General features: G+C 52.9%; 1 protein-coding gene across 1 annotated transcript; it reads left to right on the top strand.

Annotated features, from left to right (window-relative positions):
- The first annotated feature begins 309 nt into the window (after positions 1–309).
- Positions 310–12404, top strand: LRRC74B (leucine rich repeat containing 74B). The gene is made up of 9 exons (XM_059676593.1): positions 310–466; positions 773–915; positions 1318–1450; positions 1855–2061; positions 6043–6152; positions 7058–7173; positions 8246–8324; positions 10258–10353; positions 11767–12404. The coding sequence occupies exons 1-9, from the start codon at positions 310–312 to the stop codon at positions 11920–11922; spliced, it is 1197 nt and encodes a 398-aa protein (XP_059532576.1). The 3' UTR covers positions 11923–12404.
- The last annotated feature ends 2235 nt before the right edge of the window (positions 12405–14639 follow it).

Here is a 14639-nt window from a genome sequence, read left to right as displayed (position 1 = left end):
TGCTGGAACCGCGTGAGATGGCAGGGAGAAGAAGCACCGCAAAGCGCCCCCCACCCCCACCCCCCTTGCACTCAGGTCTTGTCCGCCTAGCTAAGAGCGGACTCAAGTTCAGAGCAGACTAGAGGCGGTTTCTGCAGCAACCAACAACACCAGGTTGCCTGGGTGACTGCGTCGGTCTCTATTTGCTGCAACGGAAGCCTGTTCGCTGCACACCACATGCAATTGGTTGGTGAAGTCGGAGGGTCCGCCCAAATTCCCTGGCTAATGATGTGGTGTGTGTAGTCCTGACAGCGGTGCCGCAAATGCAAAATGGATGTAACCATGAGGGGTCCCTGCGAGAAGTCTGGGGAGAGTGAAGAACAGGAGAAAGAGGTGGCAGCGGCGGCTACGGCAGCTGGGCGTCCTGCAGGAGTCCCAGAGGCTGAGGATTCAGACACAGATTCGGACTCTAACCTGGAGACAGAAGGTGCCTCTGGGCAGGGCCTGCTAGGCTGGTCTCACCTTTGGGGCTTCTTCGGCAGGAGTGGGAGGGACAGGCTGGGATCAAGTAGGCAGGAGCTCAGCCCTCCGGGGGACATCTACAGCATAGCCGGTGGCGGTGGCGGCAACTCCCTGTGCCTTCCCTACAATGCTCCTGGGGCATCAGAAGCTCCACTGTTAGAACACGCTACAGAGTGAAATGCTGGGCGGTGACAGAGGACGGGGGAACCCTTGGAAGGTGGCTGGCTGTGCCTGAAGAGGGATCCACATTCTTCTCGCTGTCTCCTTCTAGGCACCCATGGGCTCAGAGAACTGGTCAAGGACACCCTCTACCTGAGGTCTTGCCGGGCCCATGGTGCTGTGCCCGTTTCCTGCTTTCTGCGCCAAGGGAGAGCCCCAGACCTGAATCTGCGGCACCGTGGCCTGGGGCCCCAGGTACCCCTGCAGGGACCTTGGGGCCAGGCTTGTAGGGACAGGAGCTGGGAGGCAGCAGCCATGGGTGTAGCTCCTTCCTGAGCCTGTCCCAGGCATGTCCCACCCAGGTGGGTGACAGGTGGGATCAGGGCTTTGAAAGAATTCAATCAGGGCTGGGGAGCCTGCAGTGGGCACCTAACCTGCTGGAGGGGGGAATCAGGAAAGGCTCCAGGAGGTGGGATCTAGGTGGAGCCTAGAACAGGAAGCAGGGTTCCCCTGGGCACGTGGAAAAGGGAGGGCCTTCCAGCTGGAAGGCACCAAGTGGGCTGAGCCCTGGAAACATGAGCAAAGGTAGCAGCTATCTATGTCTGGGGCCTTCAGCCCGGGGAAGGATCAGGCCTTTCAGGCCCCTCTCTGTCCTAGGGGGCCCGGGCTCTGGCTCCTGCACTGTCCTCCAATCCCTATGTCAAGCGGCTGGACCTTCGGGACAACGGGCTCCGTGGGGCCGGCGCAAAGGCCCTGGCGCACGCCCTGAGCAAAAGCAGCAGCATCTGTGGTAGGTGGGCAGGCTTGAGTCCTCCCTTTTCTGAGGGGTGTACCTGCCCCCAGAGTTTCTCACCTGGGACCTGCTAGTGTTGCTGGGGAGGGGACCTCATCACAAGGGTGGAGTTAGACCTTCTGTGTTTCACCCAAAGCTGATGCCACTCCTTTCCTGACCAACCCCACGCCACCCACTCACCTCCTCCCCTGGCCAGCACACTCTTCATATGGTGGCCTCCCGGTGCCTGAGTGCAGGTGGGACAGTCCTTTGACACACAGGTAGGGGCTAGGCAGGGTGAGAGGAGGGAGGGTTGGGTGGGTGTTTGGTGGAACTGGATCCAAATGTTGCCTCTGCCATTAATAAGAAGGGTGACCCTGGGCAAGAAGCTCAGTGGTGACAGGAGTGGTGCCAATCCCCAGATGTGGACCTGTCGGAGAACCAGCTGGGAGCGGTGGGAGCCCAGGCCGTCTGCACTGCCCTCATGGCAAACCCTGCCATACAGAAAGTACAGCTGGCAGGGAACAGCCTGGAGGAGCAGGCAGCCCAGTACCTTGCTGAACTCCTGCTGGCCCACACGGGCCTGAAGTCCCTGGACCTGAGCTATAACCAGCTAAATGACCAAGCAGGTAATACCTGGCCAAGGCCACCATGAGACACTTGAGCTCATCTTCCTGGGGCAGAGGTGGGTGGAGGTTGGCAGGACCCATCTGAGCATCCATGCTCTGGCTCCTGCTCCCCAGGTCCCACAGAGACCTGCCCCTCTCCCGCTCCTTCCACACAGGACTCTTAATCTGCTCCACGAATATCTCACTGCTTGCTGCAACACGTGTTGGGAGCTGATTGGGCCAATAAGAATCTAGCCATGAACAAAACAAAGGCCCTGGCCTCAAGGAACACATATTAACAAGATAACTCTCCATAATTATTGGCGCTACAAAAGAAACAAACAGGGCATGATTCTAGAGAAAAATGGGAACCACCCATTAGAGGGGTGGCCGAGGTGGCCTCTGTGCAGAGATGACATTTAAATCGAAATGAGCAGGGTGGGAGGAATCAGCCATGGAAAGGTCAGAGGGAAAGCATTTCACGCAGAGGGACAATAAACATGCAGGCCTATTACCCAGACTGGCAGACATCAGGGAGCCAGGGGAGAGTGGCCAGGCCGTGGGATAGAGAGGCAACAGGGGGCTGAAGGGCTACAAAACATGGCAAAAGGCATGAAGATTTTATTCTAAGTGCTGTGGAAGGCATCAGTGAGATTCCTTGGCCTTCCTACTTTCTCTCATGCTCCAGGGCCATTGCATGGGCTGTCTGCTTTGCCAAGAACATGGCGTTTGACCTGCCTGCCCCCAACCACTCCAATCTTCTTATCTAATAAAAGAGAAAAATGGTAATTGGCGTACGATGATACCCTTTTCATTGGCTAATCAGGGCTATATGCAAATTAACTGCCAACTATGATTGGCAGTTAACTGACAACTAAGATTGGCAGTTAACTGACAACAAGATGGCGGTTAATTTGCATATGTAGGCACAATGCAGGGAGGTGAAAGGGAAAGCAGGAAGAAGCCCCCTGCCACTGACAGTGATCGGAAACCCAGGGGGGAGCTAAGAGCTGGGGGGCAGGGCAAAGGCGGCCCTGGGGCCGCCTTTGCCCTGCCCCCCAGCCATGATTGGAGAATCAGGCGCCTTTGCCGCCCTGGCCAGTGACAGCAGGAAGTAGGGGTGGAGCCAGCAATGGGAGCTGGGCACGGTCGAAGCTGGCAGTCCCGGGAGCTAGGGGTCCCTTGCCTGGGCCTAAAGCGAAGCCCACGATCGCGGGGCCGCTGCAGCTGTGGGTCCCCGCTGCCTGAGCCAGACACCTCTGCCGGAGGCCTCAGGCCTGGTCAAGGGGCCGATCCGGTGATTGGTGATCGGAGGGTGATGAGGGTCAACTCCTCTGGCCGAGGCATCAGGCCTGGGCGGGGGGCGGAGCCGGGGATTGGGGGAATATGATGGTCCCCTTGCCCAGGCCTGAAGCCTGGGTCAGAGGCGTCAGGCTTGGGCGGGGGGTGGAGCAAGCGATCAGAGGGAGATGGGGGTCCCCTGCCCAGGCATGATTCCTGGGCCAGAGGCCTCAGGCCTGGGCGGGGGCCAGAGCCAGTGATCAGGGGGAGATGGGGGTCCCCTGTCCAAGCCTGACACCTCTGGCGGAGGCGTCAGGCCTGGGCAAGGGGCCGATCCTGCGATTGGAGGGTGATGGGGGTCAACGCCTGAGGGCTCCCAGTATGTGAGAGGGGGCAGGCTGGGCTGAGGGACACTCCCCCACACACACACCCAGTGCACGAATTTCGTGCACCAGGCCCCTAGTAAATTATAAGAATCCCCTGGGACCCTGGGTTAGGAATACAGATCCCTGGGCACCTGCTGAACCAGACTTGGGGGGAAGGGATGCATCTGTGTCTTTACTGGAAGACCAGATTTGTCTGGTCCAGAAAGTTTGGGAATCACTGCTCTGTCTCAAGCTGCTTAGAGTCAGTGGGGTGGCACAGCCTTGGCCTGTGAGAAACAGCCCTAGAATTTAACGGCCAGAATGTCAGTTTGCCTTCTAAGAAAATTATTGTGAGACACCAGTGACAAACTTTCAACAAACTAAATATAGGCATCCCTCTGGGCCTGCACGGTCAGAGGGCAAGCACCAGAAAGGTGGCCAGGATGGAGGGGGCTGGAAGCTAAGGCGCTGCAAAGGCTACACAAATATGGAGCTGGGTCCCCAGCTTGGAAGAGGACAGACATAGTGGGGTCATTTGTTCCCCTGAGAAAGGATCTGACTCCCTTGAAGGGTGAAGGAGCTTGGGCCTCAGTCTCCCCACATGACCCATGGTAATGGTCGCATTGGAACTACAAGAAGTCAATTCATACATGGGTGTAGAAGAAACTTCTCACCCCCCAGCTGTTCAACAAAGTAGGGGCTTCCCTACAACATGAGGGACCACCGCCCTCTCCTCCCAGCCCTGGAAGTGTCTGAAGAAGAGGAAAGTACCATATCTGAGAACCCGCATACCTGCAGGAGTCAAACCCAGTCCTGGGTGGGATCTGGAATCCCGGCACACATAGTACAGGGAGTCTTTGCCGTCTCTCAGTTGTTCTCCAAGGTGCTACAGGGTCTGCTGGCCAGTGTTGTGGCTGAACGCTCTGCTCAGTTCATCTTTTTTCATCTGTGCATTTCTTCAACCCAGCCTTACTAGACCTGTGGGGACCATGGAGAGGGGTCAAATTAAGATCCCTGTGGGACTCCCAAGCTGATGGGGGAGACACACTAGGCAGAGAGCCTGGAAGGATGAAAGCTGTCAACAGGAGGCCCAAGGTGGCCCAGCCCAGTGGGCAGGAAAGGCTTTCGAATGCTAAGAGCTCAATTAGAAGGATGAGGAGCTGTTAGCCAGGTGAAGAGGGAGCTCAACAGTTCCATGCAGGGGACAGCCAGGAGGAGAGTTGGTGCTGGCACTTTTGAGACCTAGAAGAGGTCAGACTGGTCAAGTGCCCACAGAGTGAAGAGCGGGGTGGGCGGGTGGCTAGGGCTTCTGTCCACTTAACATACGAAATATCTTTTAGGGTTTCTCACTCTACACACCGCCCTCCACCGTTTCCTTTGTCTACCACCACCGCCTTCTCTCCGCTACAACTGTGCCAGTCTTGTCACCTCTAGCCTAGACCATGGCATCAGGCTTTCAGCTAGTCCCTCACCCTCTCATATTTGCCCCCACCAACCCTAGTCCACTCCCTACACCCACTAAGGAATCCAGCCTTGTCACCCCCCTGCCCCCCGCCAGGCTGTTATTGTGTGTGTGTGTTTTAATCCTCACCTGAGGATATTTTCCCATTGGTTTTCAGAGAGAGTGGAAAAGAGAGGGAAAGACAGAGAGAAACATCAATATGAGAGAAACACATTGATTGGTTGCCTCCTGCACACACCCTGACAGGGCCCGGGCCAGGTAGGAGCCTGCAACTGAGGTACATGCCCTTGACCAAATTTGAACTCAGGACCCTTCGGTCTGCAGGCCAGATCTCTATCCACTGAGCTAAACTGGCCAGGGTCAGCCTTGTCACTTCTTAAAGCCCTCCCTGCCTCCTCACCAATGATAGGGCAGTGCCCAAGACTCTTGGCCTAGCATTCAAGGCCTCTTAGCATCTCTTAGTTGCCCATCACTCCTACCTCATTTCACTGGCTTCCCCTCACCCTTCCCAGTGCCAGGGCAGCGTGCATTTCCACCAGTGCCCCATGCTCCCTGTGTACATTTGGTCTTTCCTTGTCTGCTCTCCTCTATGTGTGCAGACATTCAAAGTTATCGCCTCTGTCCTCACTGTCCTGACCTCCCCACAAATAGATTAGCCCCCATTCTGTTCCTATGCCTCCTGTTTGTAGTTTATAATATAGTTCCCTTCCCATTCATTTGTACTTATCCCTCCCCCATTAAATATGAAATCCTTGGGGGCAGGGCAAGCCCATGTTGGGTTCAACTCTGTGATCCTCATGCCTAGCAGAGGCCCTGCCACACAGCGGGCATCAGCATCATTTTTTGAAGGAATGTACAGAGTGAATAAGAAGGTCTGTCTTGGTGTTTCGGAAGGGGAGACGCTTGGACCAGCCTTGGCAGAAAACACAGGACTCACCGAGCTTAACATAAGCTGGAATCATCTTCGAGGCCCAGGAGCTGTCTCCTTTGCCAGAGGACTGGGGGTATGAGGCCCCCACCCACCCCACAGCCAGCCTGTCCCTTGAAGGCAGGTCTCCCAGGGAGCAGCTCCCCATCATTTCCGCTCTTCAGAAAAGAGGCTTGGACCTTTTAAGCAGAGCTTAAAGGATATTTTGTTAGGGAGTCTTTCATTTTTCCAGACCCATTTTATGACTTCAGTACACTGTGCCATCTCACGTCATTTACTGAGGAACCCGCAGCTGGTTACTACACACCTTCCCCAGACATCGTAGACTCTCCCTGTGGGGGGCACATGCTCCCTATGGGGCATGCACAGGTGCTTCTCTGAGTGACACGCTGAGATCCCTGCAGACATTCTAACAAGCCACCTGCTCCCATGGTTTTGGTCCACAGGCCTCAGGAATGGGTGGCTGCCGTCTCTTCCAGGGTGGCACAAGAGGCCTGTAATGCCCTCTGTGTCAGCTATCTTTTGGGGGTCCTCTTCAGGGAATGGCAGCTGCTGTCTTGCACTCCAACAGGGGCTGAGCTGGGGTCCTTCCCCACAAGGTGACAGGTCTATCTTCATAGCATCCCCACAAGCTCCTGTCCTGCTCCCCATCACGGCCCCCTGGGCAGGTTTCACCCAACTCTAGGCCCCCGAGCTGCTCTGTGCCTTGGGGTACCTGCCCTCAAGAGGTCCCCAAGCAGGCGTGGGGCCTGCTCACTGCGTCTCTGGGGTCTGCATTCACGCCCACACCCACCCTCTATGCTGTGCTTCCGGTCATTCTGCTCTACTGGTCACCATCATCCAAGCCCCGAGACTTCCCTGGAACCTCTGTCCTGCTCTCAGTCTGTGCTCTGCACCCCGGGTGTCCTGGGCTGAAGGCTGTGGCTCTGGCTTTCTCCACTGTCGCTTGTGGTCCCATGGCTTTGCTCTTTTGTATCCCAGGCAAACATCTTCCTGAGAGTCCTGGACATCTCATACAATGGCTTTGGAGACCCTGGAGCCTCTGCAGTGGGTGAGGCACTTCAGACCAACAATGTGTTGGAGGAACTCAACATGAGGTGAGGAGCACGGGGTGCCCCCATGTCACAGTCTTGGGGCCCATAGCCACCCTAGGGACCAGGGGCTCCGTGATCTTGCTGCTGTTCACCACTTCAGTTCCCAAACTGATCACAGTCTATGATGGGCTTGAGCCACAATCCAGGAGCACCTAGCTCCGTCCTCTCATTCAAGGTCATCACTTATACACTGGGCTCATAATTCCTACCACACAGGCAGGGGCTGGGAATTGCAAATGTATGTAAAGTCTCTTCAGCAGAGCCTGGTGTGGGCTGGGTGCTCTGTGTGAGTTTTCCTTCCTTTCAGAAGAGGAGCTGACTCTGATAAGTGGGTCCACATGCATGCTCTCCTCAGCACGTGCTGCTGGGGGGTGGGGGGTGGCCTGCAGTGTGTGCTGCTCCTCTCTGCCCAGGCAGACTCTCAGCCCCCAGTAGGTAACCAGAGGAGGGGCCACAAGTCCAGAGGGAAAGAGAGGGACAGAAGCCTGACAGGTCATGCTGGGGCTGCCAGGGCTGAGCCCCTCCCAGGAGCTGCAGACTGAGCAGGGCCTGTCTGCTGTAGTCCTTCCCTCCCTTCCTCCCCGTGTAAGGAGCCAAGGCCAGAGGAGTCCATGAGAGATGCTGACATTTGAGGCCAGAGCTGGGGTCTGAGAAGTCAGAAAGAAATGGGACTGGCTCCAGAGACAAAGTGCCATGCTGAGGTCCAGCAAGAGGAGGAGGAGAGGACATGGAGAGGGAGCTGGGTGGTTTTCAGAAACAGCCGCCGTGATGGTGATAGGTACTGGGGGCCAGCTCTGAGAACACCTGCTGAGCTCTGAGGGTCAAGGAGCAACAGCTGGTGGGGGTGGGGAGAACCTCTCCAGATATGTATCTGAATGCTGGGAGCCTCCAATGAAGGAGGATCACTATCCAGCTTTCACACCCTGCCCTGCCCAGGGTCCCCGGAGCATGAGTGGAGGCTGGGGTTGAAGCCCTACCTAGGGGATGCACCAGAGGGGCCAGCCGGATCCTGGGACAGCCTGGCTCTGTGCAGCTGCACGGAAGATAGCACAATACACATGTTTTTCTGTTGCAGCAACAACCGCATCTCTGTGATGGGAGCCCGGAGCCTGGGCCTGGGCCTCCGGGTCAACCAGACACTGAGGATTCTTGTTGTGAGTGCTAGGCTGATGGGGAGGCCCCAGCAGACCTGCCTGCGTCTGTCCACACAGATGCTTCCCCTGTCACATGAGCCCACCCCAGTGGCAGCAGGGAACACAGGTTCCAGAGCCCCGATGGGGGAGGGGCCTCCTGCATTCCTTTTACCACGTCTTCCCCTTGCCACTCACTCACCCATCTCTAGCCTGGTGCATGCGCTTCTTCAGACTCCTCCCTGCTCCATCTTCCCTCCCGGTGGCATCACCACATCTCCCACCTGTCCTTTCTCCTTCTCAGCCCACCAGAGTGCTGCTCTGCTGCTGCTGATTGAGGCACCCTGGCTTCCCCTTCATCTTCTCCCCTGCTCTTCCTCTGGCCTTGCTAGAACCCAGGATCAGCCCAGGTGCACTGTTGCCACTACTCAGACTTACCTGAGGCCCTGTGTGCACAGCAGAGGTTTCCTTCCTCCAGGATTGCCAGTGGGGACGGAGCAGCTGAGGAGAAGACAGAGAAGCCAGGGTGCAATGAGGATAGAGCAGCTCCATGAGAACCACTGTGCCAACAGCATGTGCTCAGAGGATAGTACCACCAGCTCCGGGGGGCGGGGCGTCCAGCTCTGCCTGACCCTCAACTCCCTCAACTGGCACAGGAGCCCCCTGCAGCACTCCCATCCGCAGCCCAGCCGGAGGCTCACTTCTCTCCCACCCCCTACCCCATCCTGCTCTAGAACCCAGACCTCTCTCTCTTAAGCTCTGGATCCAAATTTCCACCTGCTGGATGGTCCCCCCCCTCCCCCCCCCCCGATGTCTCATAGGCACATGGGGTTCTCAGAGTCCAACCTGAATGCATTATCTCCCTCTAAAGGCTGCCTCCTGGTGTGTGTAGAGGGGGAGGGCTCCTTCTCATCCAGGCAGAAGCCTGTCCCTCCCTCTTTCCCACATCTTCCTTTCCCCTGAGGAGCTCTCAGGCTACCTGCTCCTCCTTCTCACTTTCCCTCCTGGAGTTTTGTTGACCTGCTGGTTTCTCATCTCTAGCCCTTTCTTCCCATCTGCTACCAGGTGATCTTTCTAAACCAGAAATATGCCTCTGTCCCTCCCTGCTTTAAACCATCAGAGGTTCCCTGGTGGATAAAGTCGAGCTTAGTATTGTGTCATTTGCAGCCAGGATATGGGCTCTGCCAACCTGCCTCTCCCTCCTGCCTTGAAATGTACTTATCTCACCAAGCTCCTTAGAACTCTCCAGACAGACTGTGCATTTTCTTATTTCTCTTTGCCCCTGTTGCTCTTCTTGCTGAAATGCCCAGCTCCACCCACCTCATCTGTAAAGCTCAGCTCAGCTATTTGATCACCCACCCAACCTTTACCTCCCAGGTAGAGTTGGCTCACACTCACTCTCATTGCACTTATCACACTGCATTTTTATGATGTTTCTTTTTAAAAAAATATATTATATTGATTTTTTTAGAAAGGAAGGGAGAGGGATAGAGAGTTAGAAACATCGATGAGAAACATCGATCAGCTGCCTCCTGCGTACTCCCTACTTGGTATGTGCCCACAACCAAGGTACATACCCTTGACCGGAATGGACCCTGGGACCCTTGAGTCCGCAGGCCGACGCTCTATCCACTGAGCCAAACCAGTCAGGGCTATGATGTTTCTTTTTCCTCTCCTCCCCCAGTGGGTGAGCTCTTTAAGAACAGGAGTGTGTCTTGTGTGTCTGCATCTTGGCATGTGGCAGAGCCAGGCACTCAGTGTCTATTTCCTCTCTTCCCTGGCCCTGAAGCCTCACCCAGTGCGTTCTGTCTGATGGAGACACCTTGTGAGTTGAGACAGTGGGGCTATCCTGAGGCACATCATCAGAGACATGGAACCCCCAATCTTCCCTTTTGGGGTGCTCTCCCGGCCTCCCTAGGGTCAGCTTTTCTCAGTTTTGTGTGTGTGTATTTCTCAGATGTCCAGGAATCCCATGCGAAGTGAAGGCTGCCTGGGTGTCCTCAAGTCTGTCCGGGATAATCCAGTGTCTGCCCTGGAACTGCTGGATTTCTCTGTAAGAACTTTTCACAAACCTCACCTCTGAGCCTCCCCACAGCCCTGAGGTATAGAGGAAGAAAGTGGAGCCTAGAGAAATAGAGGCCCTGCCCGGATGCATGGTGTGGCTGAGTCTGAGTCCCACACCAGGCCTGAAAGTAGGTCATAATGCCACTCTGGCTCCACTCCCAGGCCTGACTGCAGGTACTGCTGTGGCCTCCCCTCCGACCCCTGCCTGGGCTCTTCACGGGACCCGTTTTCATTCAATTTTGCCTTTTTTAATATAAAAAGAAATGTCACTCTTTTCTAAGGCAATTAACATTAAGGAGAGACTCCCCAAATATGAATTATTAAAAGTTGTCACAAATCACTGCTTATTCCACCCTGATTTATTTAAGTCCAGACTTGAGTCAAAGTCTTTCCAGAGATATGTTTTTGCAGTTTCAGTCCTTCAGGCTTGGGACAACTGGTTTGAACATCCTTATTCTTTCCTTCTGCCCCTAAATGCCTGGTCTCTTCGGCTCCAAAGCCAGAAAAGAGCTTGCCATGACCATGTTCCCTCTACTCTGATAATTCCCGTCAGCACTGGATTCTATCACTCTAAAAAAATGGGATGATATATAAAATTGCCCTGCCAAAGTACATGTTTATTTAAAGCAATGCATGTTTATTTTCAGAAGCTTTTTTTTTTTAATATATTTTTTTTTATTGCTTAAAGTATTACAAAGGGTATTACATATGTATCCATTTTATCCCCCCGCCCTTCAGAAGCTTTTATATAATAAAAATAGGACAGGATTTGCCATCAGACAGGCCTGGAACCAAGTCCTGAGCCCACTATATGGGATCTTGGATCCTGAATTAGAGACCAACACTAATCTAGGTGCAATGTTCTATTTCCCTGTTCCTTAACTGTTACCATTAGTCTAATCTGACTCAGATTTTATCCTCAGCTTTAAGGGAAATACTTCTGAATCCTTACAGTTCTTGTAAAACCTGCCCCAGAACTCAGTCTCATCTTTATGTTCAATGGGGCTAATATCTATCAACCAGGATCACTGTGAAAACAGAATGAGATGACAGACCCTCTGAAAAAGGCCCCTACAGAAAAGACAGTTCTCTTTTCCCCAGCCCCTGTTTTTCATTTTTTTATCTACAAGCAGCATTTATGCTGAAAAGTGCACACAGATTAAGGGCAGAGCTCAGTGAATTTTCACAAACAGCATATATCTAATAATCAGCCCCCAGCTCAACAAGCAGAGCAGGTCCCTAGAAGCCTTCCTGGAGCCCCTTCTCTTCTTGATTTTAAGTTTGGGGAGTGATAGCACTGTCATCCATAGGGAAGAAGCTGTCCTAAGGAGCTTCTTCAAGACCTCATGTGTGTGAGTAAAAAAGTCAAGTTCTCAGAAAGTGATCCTTGGTTTCTCCTCAGGGTATCCAGGTGCACAGAGAGTTTGATGACCTCGCTAGCTCAGTGAAGGCAATTCTTCCAGGGCTTTGCATAAAGACTGATGCTGGCAGAGTGGAGTACAAAAAAGAGTTACTGGCAGTCTGGAGACCGTCCCTACCAGCGTCTGCCCCTAAATGACTGTGGAGCGCAGCCTCACAATGTGTTCTTACCACTTGAGTCTGCATTGAGTCACCATGTCAACCAGGTGGTAAGTCTCATGGAGCCGATCTTCACGATGACTCAAGACATCTGTATCCTCCTTTCCATCCCCAACCACTGCACGAACGGGGGCCTTCCTTTGTTCTCTCATTCCTGTAACGCGAAGTTGTACTATGTGCCTCGCACTGAGCTGGGCATGGGACCAAAGTTGCCCAAACAAGGCTCTGCTCTGGGGACTTACCATGGGAGACAATTAAAATAGAAGGTGGTGTGCAACTGGCATTCCCAAACTCAACTTGCCATGATGCAGACTGTCACAACGTTTTGGGAAGGCAATTTATCAATAGGCACTGAGAGCCTTAAAACTGCCTGTGTCCTTTGATCCGGTGGTCTGACTAATCTGCTCTACAGAAGTAATGCTATTTATAATAATGAAAATTGGAAATAACTTAAATGCCAAATAAGAGGGGATTGGTTTCTAAGATTTGGAACTTTGCAAACATGGAAAGCCAAGTGCTCAGAGTACAATGAGCAATTTGTGAAAATGCACAAGATTAATATTAAGTAAGAAAATCAGGATAAAAAAATCAGTTCTGCAAAAGGTTAAACATGGACCCAGCAAATCCACTCCTAGAGAAATAAAAACATATGTCCACACAAAACTTGTACACAAATGTTCACAGCAGCATTATTAATATCTACAAAGGGCAAATGCTCACCAACTGAAGAATGGGTAAATAAAACATGGCATATCCATACAAAGCAATAAAAAAGAGTGAAATTTGGGATGACAAAATGTTCTAAAATTGCCCTGGCCAGTGTGGCTCAATTGGTTGGAGCATCGTCCTGTATACCAAAAAGGTCCCAGGTTCAATTCCCAGTTAAGGCACATACCAAAGTTATGGGTTCAATACGGGGTTGGGTGTGTGCAGGAGGCAATGGATTGATGTTTCCCTCTCTTCCTTCCTCTCTCTAAAAAATTTTAAAAACATATTTTTAATATTCTGAAATTTTGGTAATAGTTGCATAATTACACGGATATACTAAAAACTGGAGGCCTGAATGTTTATGAATTTTAATGTTTTTAATATGTTCCTGCATTTCCACACTTCCTACTCTAAATATGTGTTATTTTCATAATCAGAAAAATAAATAGTACTTAAAAACACAACCTGATACAGGCTACAATTCAGTTGTGTACATGGTGTGGTTGAAGTCTGGAGTAAAGTGAGTGCTACATCTTGAATTATGACCCTCCCCACAGTTCATATCTTAAAAGCCCTGACCCCCCAATGTGACCATATTTGGAGATGGGAGGTAATTAAGGTTAAATGAGGTCGTAATGGTGGGGCTATGATCCAATAGGATTAGTGTCCTTATAAGAAGAGACATCAGGCCCTAGCGGGTTTGGCTCAGTGGTTAGAGCGTCAGCCTGCAGACTGAAGGGCCCAGGGTTCGAGTCTGGTCAAGGGCACAGGCCCAGGTTGCAGCATGATCCCCAGTAGGGGATGTGCAGGAGGCAGCCCGATCCATGATTCTCTCTCATCATTGATGTTTCTATCTCTCCCTCTCCCTTCCTCTCTGAAATCAATAAATATATTATTTTTAAAAAAAGAAGAAGAGGCATCAGAAAGCTTGTTTTCTTCCCTGTCCTCTCACGTGAAGACACAGTAAGACATTGCCAACCAGAAAGCAAGCCCTCCCAATGCTCCCCGACCTTGACCTGGGACTTCCAGGATCCAGGACTGTGAGAAAATAATTCCTGTTGTTTACGCCACTCAGTCTGTGGTATTTGTTTTGGTTTTTGTTTGTTTGCTTAAAGAAAGGAGTTCGGGTTTTATGTTTATTTTTAAATATATTTTTATTGATTTCAGGGGAAAAGGGAGAGGGAGAGATAGAACCATCAATGATGAGAATCACTGACTCGCTGCCTCCTGCACGCCCCACACTGGGGATCGAGCCTGCAACCCCCCAGAATCGAACCGTGACCTCCTGGTTCATAGGTCGACCCTCAACCGCTGAGCCGCGCCAGCCAGGCAGTCTGTGTACTTTGTCATGGCGGCCCCGAGCTAAACGAGACAGAAAGATTCACTCTCATGGGGAGGAAAGGCAGGGCGGGTTTCTCCTGGTTTCCCTGACCCTCCTCCACCCCCTTCCTCCTATTACCGATGCCATCCTCCTCAGGGCAGACCTGATGGCATATTCAGAGGCTCCCCAAGTCCTACAGGAACGCCCCATGTCAGGGGCGGGCTCCCCAGGCTCCTTCACGGAGAAGTGAAGGGTGAGGCTGGCGCCAGAACAGAGTGCTGCGTTATGGCGATGAGCCTGGGTCCCTCTGCCCCCCCTTTTCCCAGAAGTAAAAAAAACACACACACTGGATCCTAAAGAGAGGTTAGTCGCTCTTTACGGAATGGAAGAATGAAGTAATTGTTCCAAAGTCCTCCCAAATGGGCACCGGCCCCCGCCACCCTTGTCCCAGGACACCCATTCCTCATTAAAATCCCGCCCGATTTCAGGGTGCTGGCCGGAACAGGCCTTTCTGCACCGGAAAGGGGTGGAAAAGTGAGAGGGTCCAGAACTAGGGTGGACGTCGGTCATACCTCAGGGAGGTGGCGGTGTTAGCAAAAGGCCGGCCTAAGAAGCAGGGAGGCAAGGGCCTGAGGTGCCCGGCGAGGGGCTGGCCGCACAAGGGGGAC

This window comes from Myotis daubentonii, chromosome 19 (genome assembly GCF_963259705.1).
Source record: "Myotis daubentonii chromosome 19, mMyoDau2.1, whole genome shotgun sequence".
NCBI classification, from domain to species: domain Eukaryota; kingdom Metazoa; phylum Chordata; class Mammalia; order Chiroptera; family Vespertilionidae; genus Myotis; species Myotis daubentonii.
The sequence above is the reverse complement of the archived record's forward strand: the minus strand, read 5'-3'. Positions and strand labels throughout refer to the sequence as shown.

What these genes read in the sequence shown, in the direction of transcription:
- LRRC74B (XM_059676593.1), top strand. Translation starts at nt 310, where the DNA reads ATGGATGTAACCATGAGGGGTCCCTGCGAGAAGTCTGGGGAGAGTGAA. An exon ending in CTCTAACCTGGAGACAGAAG is followed by an intron (nt 467 to 772) that starts GTGCCTCTGGGC and finishes GTCTCCTTCTAG; the next exon opens with GCACCCATGGGCTCAGAGAA. An exon ending in CCAGCTAAATGACCAAGCAG is followed by an intron (nt 2,062 to 6,042) that starts GTAATACCTGGC and finishes GTGTTTCGGAAG; the next exon opens with GGGAGACGCTTGGACCAGCC.